Raw genomic sequence first — 8,936 nt, 5'->3', positions numbered from 1 at the left:
ACCTGCTGTTATTTCGGAATACTTGTGCAACTGTTGAACGCTGCAGATTTGGTTGCACCCTTAAACCTGCCTCTCTCAAACTGAGACCATGGTTTACAACAATTTCAATAATTGTGGACCTTATCTCATCAGAGACCAGCGCTCTTGGTTTTCTCCTTTTTTCTCTACGCCTTCTCTCTCCCTTCCACTCTTCCTTCCCCACCAACAGGTCTTCCTTGATCTGCGGTTTGAAGCAAAATCACTGTGAAGCCGTCCTCTTTTGTCTGTTTGGCAAAAAAACTGGAAACAGGACACCTGGGTGGCTTTCAGCTGAGATAACAATCAGCTGTGTTTGGAATGATTATTATATCATTTTATTGTAAATATTCTGCTAAGATTTTCTATATATTTCAATGTGGGTACTACAGAAATGCATGACATTTGCCATCATTCTGTTTTGAATGTGTTTTTAACTGTTTTAAAAGAGTGTGTTGGCGTTTGAAAAATGTGCTGCAAATATAAAGTGTTTTGCAGGTGGTGGAGTATCAATGTGAAAAGAGTTTGTGGATTTTGGAAAATATGGTCCCTGCCACCCTGGACTGTTTAAACCCCTTAAGATACCAGATAGTCTTCAGTCGAACATCGGTACCGACCAAGGCCTCAGACCAGATTTTCCCTCTGTATGATTTTAAAGGGGTTTGACTGGCCTAAGACTTCTGTGGTCTAGACCCAGCTTGATTCACATCAAATGCAGCAGCGTAACCCAACGTGAACTCACAGAAATACATGAAATGATCACTTCCTCTTAACAGCGCTTTACATGGTGGTGGCACGTAACGTGGGAAATTAAAACCAGGAAAACATTTTAACGTTGGATTTAGACACCACCACTTTGTGACAAAAATCACGATTATCCCTTTATAATAACTCAGCAGCACTTTTAGACACACACCAGATTTGAACACAGTTCTCCCGAGTGAAAGTCCTGTGTTTGTTTGACCTGCCTACCATAATGTGCTGTTAAGAGTTGGCGGTATCAGCCGTCTTTGCCTCCAACCGAATCTAGAGCCAGGAGATCTCTACAGAAATGGATCAAACTGTGGCAACGTTGTGACTGTGCTTCAGCTTCACTGCTCTGCTAAGTCAGAAAATCAACCTTGTTGCGCAAAAAGATATGTCGATTTTTCCAGCGTGTGATATTCACATTCTAAACAGCTGAGCCTTTCAACCATCTAACTGAATAGCCATTTGATAGCAATGGTGAATTTATTTTTGTCACTGACTGAAATTAAGTCTTAACTAGCAAAAACTCAAAGTGGTTTAATCCCAATGGATTCACAGCCATTCCTTATTCTGAAGTGTTAGCACAGAAGAAGTGGTTGAGCACAATGATAACATTCTGACAGACCCATGTTTTCCATATCTAATTTATTTATACATCACTTTTTTACAAAACGTGTGTCATACAGAGTCTTAAAGATCAAAGACATGAACAGCTGAGTTCAAGGTTCAGCTTTATCGTCATTATGCAATACAGGATTGTACAATGAATGAAGATTTTGCCCGATCCAGATAATCATCTCAGTAATAATCAACTACCATACAGAGTGTTGCTTTGCCAAATAAAGAAAGTATTGCTTTCATTATTCCTCCTAACTCATATTCTAGCTGTTACACATATTAAAAGCAGTCAACATCGGCATTATGTGCTTTAGGAAGTCTTCTGATCTGGATACATGGGGGCTTTTTTCTATGCATCACTGTTTTCTTTAGAAACTTTTATCTTGGAACAAAAACTGCTAAAAAAAAGAGAGGTTTACATTCAACAGCTTCAAGGTTACAAATACCCTGAAATCAGTAATGCTGTTTTTCACAGGTCAGTATAATATTCTAGAGCATTTCCTTGGAAAAACATTGTAATTTCTACTCTTGTTCTTTATAATAGTTATAAACAACCACTTTAGCTCTTATCACTTTTACCATTTGGTTTCTATTTCTGTCTCTGTATAAATGTCCTGTCTGTCTGTAAGGTTGTGTTATATTAGTGTGATGAATGAAACCCGTGTCTCAATGAGATAACCTTTATAAATAAAGGTTAAATAAAAAAATAAAAAATTGGCAATACTTAAAATTGTTCACTTTCAAATAATTGTTTGATTGGCAGTGTAACCTACAGAGTTATTTAGTAAGAAAACAGCCAGTCTTCTGAACATGCAAACATGTGGAATTTGTATAAAGACAAGCAAAGCGTTGTTTTAAATTACCTAGTTCTTTTCAGGAAACTTTTTAGAAAAGTACTAGGAAACGATGATTAGGATAGTGACATTTACCCTGAAATCAGAATCAGCTTTATTGGCCAAGTATGTGAACACATTCAAGGAATTTGACTCTGGTTTGTAATCTAAAGTAATCTGTAACGGACCAGAAAGCCTGATACATGCATCACTGAATACAAGCTGACATGTTGTATATTCAACTTTTCATGTTTCACTATGATTGACATCGAGTGGTTAGCTAGTGAAATTGCAGAAGATAACAGAATTAACAATTAGTTGTCATGCTGGACATTTAAGGTATGTACCACCTCAGACATCAACACCCATTGATCAGCCATGGAGAGCTGCAAAAGCAAGGGACAATGTGAGTTCAGGGCTCTTCAGGATCCAGGATGGAAGTCCTTTGTTAGGATTTGTGGGCATGTAGAATTCTCTTTTTTCCGGGCCATTTGGGAAGATGGGATGAGGTCCTGGAAAACTCTTTAGGCACTTTAAGGCTTCAAGTTCTTGGTCCTTAAGAATATTTTAACAATTTCAAGGTTGATTTTTTTGGCCTGTTTCATTTCTTTTACAGTTCTTATTCTTTCTAGCAGATCATTTCTAGATACCATTAGATGCCATCACCACTGAACTCTTTGATGCTTTATTCCCATAGTGCAAGCAGTATTCCTAACATTCCCATACAGCAGAGGGTTGTGGGTAGGGAGGGACCATCAGAGCCATTCAGGAAGTACTCTACCCGAGACCAGGACCCATTATTGGGCAAAGGCTTCACACCTAACGTCCAGCACATCACGTTGTAGATGTCCACCCCTCGTATTGGAGCTGCCTGAAAATTTCTCTTGAAGTCTGAATGAAATGAAGAAAATGTAATTAGATCTACATCTCAAACTAGCAAATACATGTGAATGTTGACAGCTGAAATGAATTGCAAAGCATTACTGGAAATACAGAACTGAATTGTAAAACTGGCAAGATTTTAAAGCTGAACTGAATTACATAAAGAGACTAGGAGCCAAAATACATAAAAGCCAGAAGCTAAACAGTAATACTGCCAAAGTTGAAAACTATTACATATTACTGTGTTGGAGTCACTCTATGGGACTTTTATTTTGAAAAGAAACCTTGTCCTGAGTTTCCTGTTAAGATACAATAACCTTCTGGAGCTTTTATTTTGAAGGGGTTGTCTCTTGTTAAGGCCCTTTATCCTGCTGATCATTCACACTCTGGGGACAGACAGGAGCCCTGTAATCTACTTTAAACTCCAATCATATAAAGTTATATATATATATAAACTTTATACTTTGAGACCTTAAAGCTAGAGTAAATGTACTGATATCATATGACACCAGACGAGCTAATGAATCCATTGGTACCAACCATTTCATGCTATCTTGTTGGAAATGGGGCTGAATAACACCTCAAAGTTGGGCTACATTTTTTCATACATTTTTTTCATACATTTTCAAAAGGAACTCCCACTGACCTCTAACCTTAAGATATGAGAATGAAAATGGGTTATTTGGACCTCTAGGATAATCATAACCTCATGAAACTTTACAATCACAAACTAGAGATCCTGTGTTTATCTACATTTCGGAGCAATTTCCAGAACAGCAGCCATCCTATCGCCGAAAAAGTAATTCTTTTAAATGAATCTCCAAATCTCTAAAGTTTTTGCTTCCAAATCAAAGCAGGAATTGTTCTACGGTGTTACTCAAGGTCTTAGAGTCACCTACCTGTCAACAGGAGACAGGTAGGGTTTATTTGGGACAGATTACATTGTGAATTAGAGAGATCACAGGATTAACATAATGCAAAGATTGTAATATAAAAAATATGAATTTGTATTTTACCAGGTCCTGTCGCTAAGAATATCCCTCTCATGTCGAGGAACTCGTTGTCGTAACCGTGCCAACCATTTTGCCATGCTGACGGCTCCCCAGTGTCGTTGCTCCAGTATGGGAGTTTCTCCCTGTTCTAGGGACACACAAACAAACATGCACACACAAAATTATTTTAACAAAAGATTGTGTGATTTTATTGGCTGAAACCATACCAATCCACATGTGATTCAGAATAGCTTCTAAATGGACCTTTTGTCAACTGCTATTTCCAAAGTCAAGAGAGGACTTTCACGCTGAAAGGTTCCCTGTTTAGAACACACCTAAGTTAGGGTTACATTCAGCGTTACCGTAATGCATTGTGTGTATGAATGAGTTACCTCAGAGATAAACCAGCCAGGATCAGCCACCAGTGTCAGCGGGGAGACAAACCTCCCTCCCTTGAAATGGAAACGTTCAGGGATCTCCTCTCTGGCATAGACATGCATGTTTGGGACCTGGGACAATGCGGCATACACCTGGAATAGTGACACACACACACACACACACACACACACACACACACACACACACATTTTAATATCAAACCCTCAATTTATCCCTTAATAACCCCCCCAATCATTGCTGATGTATAGTAAGTAAGGAAGAGGTACATGAATTATGATCTTCACATGCTTTGCTCAGAATGGTTTAAAAGCAGGTGGTACCACAATAACAGTTATTCTTCCTTAATAACACTTGTAGTCTATTCTTATGAAACAAAACAAAAAACTACAAGTATATTATAGTTTATTTGGGATAAAATGTTACTAATGCTGTTGTTGTCTGCATACAATTTACATAGTTGTACAATGACACATTTGCACTTAATTATGGGGGGTGGGGACCCTGGACTAACCAGTCATTGACAAGTAACAGAAAGAACCTTGAGCCTTAACTGGCCTAAGCCATGAACAAAGCCAACCCCAGCCCTCCAGTGGAGGGGAATACAGATTGAGGCCTCACCTCTTGGTACTTGTTCTCTATGGGCCACAGACTGACTACCGGTCCTCTGTCCATCATCTTCATGATGGCTGACATGTTGATATGCTTGTCCAGCTCTATGACCTTCTCCATCCACTGGATCTTGGTCATACCATGGTCTGAAAATAGCATAATGTTCAGCTGGTCCACCATGCTTTTCTCCTGAAAGAATCGCAAGAGACATGGCAGAAAATAAACTACATGACAGGAAGAGCAGTACTAGCTGTAATTGTAGTGACAATAGTAGTGATATTACTGACTTTGATTTTTCTGCTGAGTGTCTGCATAGCGAGATCCAGTTGTCGCACAGCTGTTCTGACCTGAGGGGATTCTGGACCGAAGTGATGGCCCTCCACATCTATTTTCTCATAATATATTGCTGCCATGGCCGCTTCGCCTGAGCTACACACACACACACACACACACACACACACACACACATGAAAACAAACCATAGACCTACAAAATGTCCACCTTTCAGGCTGGGTTAAGCTTAATAACTATATAGTTTTGAGGATACCATATGTAATGTATGAATAATTGGTTTGGGCGGGGCTGCTGAACTTAATCTGACTAAAAAGGAAGGAGTATGTCATTGTATTTTCTTGACAACCTTTCATCTAATCGATTTGAAACTGCATACCAGATACAGCTCACTCTCCATTGCTCGCTGCAGTACATTCAAGAAGATAAAGAAAGAGAGACCGAAGCTATACGGGACATCTTCATTGACCTGTTGAGTTTAAAGCTTCCCAGTGCTGGTGCTTATGTCATCGTCACTGGTTTTTTTTTCATACCAATCAACTGTGTTGTGTTCAGTCCTCTCTGTTCCGTTGTCACACATGTCTGACCTAGCCACCAGCTCTTGATTCGTCATGGTCTCTATCCTCTGTTGAGTTTAGCCTGTGAACGTTGAGGACTCATGGGAAATGGTGTTTGCTTAAGGCCACTAAAAATATACATTTTGAACAATTAGACTGTATTAGACTGTCTTTCAAAAAAAGTCTTTATCTTAACATTGTAGCAAGCCACACACCATACCGTTGAGATAGGCTCTGTTCCAAAGCTGAATTTAAAGTTATTAGCATTGTCATAAATGTCAGTGGGATTTTTTAATTAGGTTTTCTGCATTTCTGGAAAAGAACCCACTTCAACTCTCTATAGGTTTAATAATAATTACCATGTGTGGCTAAGGTCTGGTTATTGCTAGTTACTGTCATGGTAGTCAGGTCTCATGTTGACCATGGATCACAGGACACCATAGTGTTCTTACCTCAGGACATTGAGAGCCTTCTCTATTGACTCTGTGAGGTTTTTCTCTGATGGGTTGTAGACATATTCCTCACAGAATGATGGACGGACACTCAGAATCTCCACCTCACAGCCTGAAGACAAACGTGAGATTGCTGCATTATTTACAGTTTTTAGGATTGTAACATTGCAAATAGTATCACGCAGGAAAGCATTTCTGTAAAGAAAGAGCAAACCAATAAATGAACCTCAGATCCATGAGGATCAATGCAGATACTGTCCTGGTTGGAAACAATGGACCATCTCTTTACCCTTGCAGGGTTGTTTAGGGGTCATGGGAGTTTTCCCATCAAGACGGGAGTTGTGTAGCAATGTTGACAAGGGTCAGCACCCCCAAGGCTTCGCTGGCAGTGATCAGCGGATCAGAATGAGATTATGTAGGGGTTAGGAGCTCTGACATCCAGACAGAGCTCAGAGGAAAGCTGTGGCTCCTTTGTGTCAAAAGGGGCTGCACATTGTCTTTAAAGGTAATTGTTGCATATTATACCCTTAACCAATCATTAACCATTAACTGATAAGATTATCAGAGATCTGTGACCTATTCAAAAATGACCAATTCAATAAATGTTGTTTTTTTCTCCATAATAGTGAACAGCTGGTACCGAAGAATACAGAGATATGGCCTCACTACAGGTCCTCTTGACTACAGGTCCTCTTGACTACAGGTCCTCTTGACTACAGGTCCTCTTGACTACAGGTCCTCTTGACTACAGGTCCTCATGACTACAGCCTCTGGAAGACGTGCTTCCAGAGGCTGAGGACCTGTAGTCATTGGTATCCATGAGGGGGCATTATCTTTCATAAAGGTGTCCACCTCTGCCTCTAGGTCAGCTTGGTGGAGGGTGCTGTAGTCGTCTTCAAGGGGCAACATCGTGGCATGAAGGGTTTCACGACTCCAGCTGTCTGTCTCATCATCTCCCCCAGGAATGCATTATATAACCAGTTTTAGAAAAAACTTTTAAATGATTGTTTTTTTTAATCATATTTTTATATTTTTTTAATAAACTCTTTGAACTGATAATCGGTCGATGAATTGGTCAAAATGAATTTAAGTGACTAACGGTTAATTACTAACATCCCTGTGACGTTACACGGGCTGTGTAGACAGCTGCATTGATGAAAAGAGAAATGTATCTGTTCTGTTCGATGAGCATGAGATCTACAAGAGAAAAATGCCGACAGCTTCAGTTGAGTGTTCCTGTTAACAGTGGGTGTGCTTACCAGGCCAGTAGTACATGAAAACCTTCTTCCCCAGTTTCTGCAGGGTGACCCATAACGGCTCTGATCCATCCCACCAAAGAGGCAACCGACTGTCGGCGTTGGTCCCGATCAGAAACTCCTTGTTGGAGGCTTCATCCCACATGTAGTTTCCAGTCATCTGATGAATGTCACAGTGACGACCTGACATAATCAAGAGAAATCATTTATAAAAAGCATAGTTTGAGTATCCACAGCCTGATATTATTTCTCTGAGCCCAAGAGTTCCATTGTTGTCCAAAACCCCATCAGTTATCCACACTTTACCATGAAAAGACACTGTAGTGTTTCAGGAAAATACTGAGCCGTCATCAGAAATGAAACTACAAATGCATACGACGTGCTTTTAAAGCTTCTTCAGTAAAACCAATGGGCTTGAAGCTGCCACAGACACAGGAAGTGAAGTCAGAGAGTATTAGGGGAGGGACTAACACACTGCTGGTTTTGTCAATTCAGGTTAAAGCAAGACAGAGTCAGCATCAAGCAGGACTCCCTGGCACAGGGATAAGGGGAGGTGTCAGTGAACTGTGTGTGTGTGTGTGTGTGTGTGTGTGTGTGTGTGTGTGTGTGTGTGTGTGTGTGTGTGTGTGTGTGTGTGTGTGTGTGTGTGTGTGTGTGTGTGTGTGTGTGTGTGTGTCCTGCCAGACATTCTTTCTGCTGGAGAATGTGCTCTATCAAAACACACACATCAGCACATGTCCAGGGGGCAGGCTCCAAAACTCACATCCCGTTGGCCAGGGTGGGCTTTTGTTTATGGAAGCCTTCAACTCAAAAGCATTCATCACACACACACACTCTTTTTTTTTCAAATAATCTATTTTGATTATTAATATTACATCCCAGGAGAATTATTGTCCATAATTTAAGATTTTCCAAACATTGCAAACTTCCTCAGATTATCAGCCACGTCACCACATTACCGCTGTGATGATGCTGCTGGCTCAACGGTGGAAGAGAGGGACTAAATATGCTTCTACATCAGTGGTGTAGAAATTGTTAGATAACAGGAACCTTTAGAGCAAAAGAGCACTCTGTCATAGTGGTTATAGTTGTGTGTTATGTTTTGCCTAAAGGCTTTGTGTTTTTGTCCTTTCCACCAAGCTATATCTCCTTACAAGGTACAGTGGTGTCACGATACTTGAATTTCAAACTTCGATACAGCCCCTTAAAAAACATCTGTATTCAATACCATTTTAAATGGAAAAGATAAATTGCAGTGAGTGAGTCAACTCAATGCCGGAAAGAA

At 40.1% G+C, this 8,936-nt stretch overlaps 1 protein-coding gene across 1 annotated transcript; it reads right to left on the bottom strand.

Moving 5' to 3' along the window:
• Positions 1-1,388: 1,388 nt before the first annotated feature.
• On the bottom strand, positions 1,389-7,834 carry enpp6 (ectonucleotide pyrophosphatase/phosphodiesterase 6; the record flags this gene model as incomplete). The annotated part of the gene is given in 7 exon segments (XM_054627252.1): positions 1,389-3,104; positions 4,112-4,235; positions 4,480-4,617; positions 5,105-5,284; positions 5,383-5,524; positions 6,396-6,507; positions 7,655-7,834. Coding segments are annotated over 7 exon segments (1,082 nt in total), but the record flags the coding sequence as incomplete, so codon positions are not given.
• Between the last annotated feature and the right edge of the window lie 1,102 nt (positions 7,835-8,936).

Source organism: Anoplopoma fimbria, unplaced genomic scaffold (genome assembly GCF_027596085.1).
Source record: "Anoplopoma fimbria isolate UVic2021 breed Golden Eagle Sablefish unplaced genomic scaffold, Afim_UVic_2022 Un_contig_8232_pilon_pilon, whole genome shotgun sequence".
Classification (NCBI taxonomy): Eukaryota; Metazoa; Chordata; class Actinopteri; order Perciformes; family Anoplopomatidae; genus Anoplopoma; species Anoplopoma fimbria.
The sequence above is the reverse complement of the archived record's forward strand: the minus strand, read 5'-3'. Positions and strand labels throughout refer to the sequence as shown.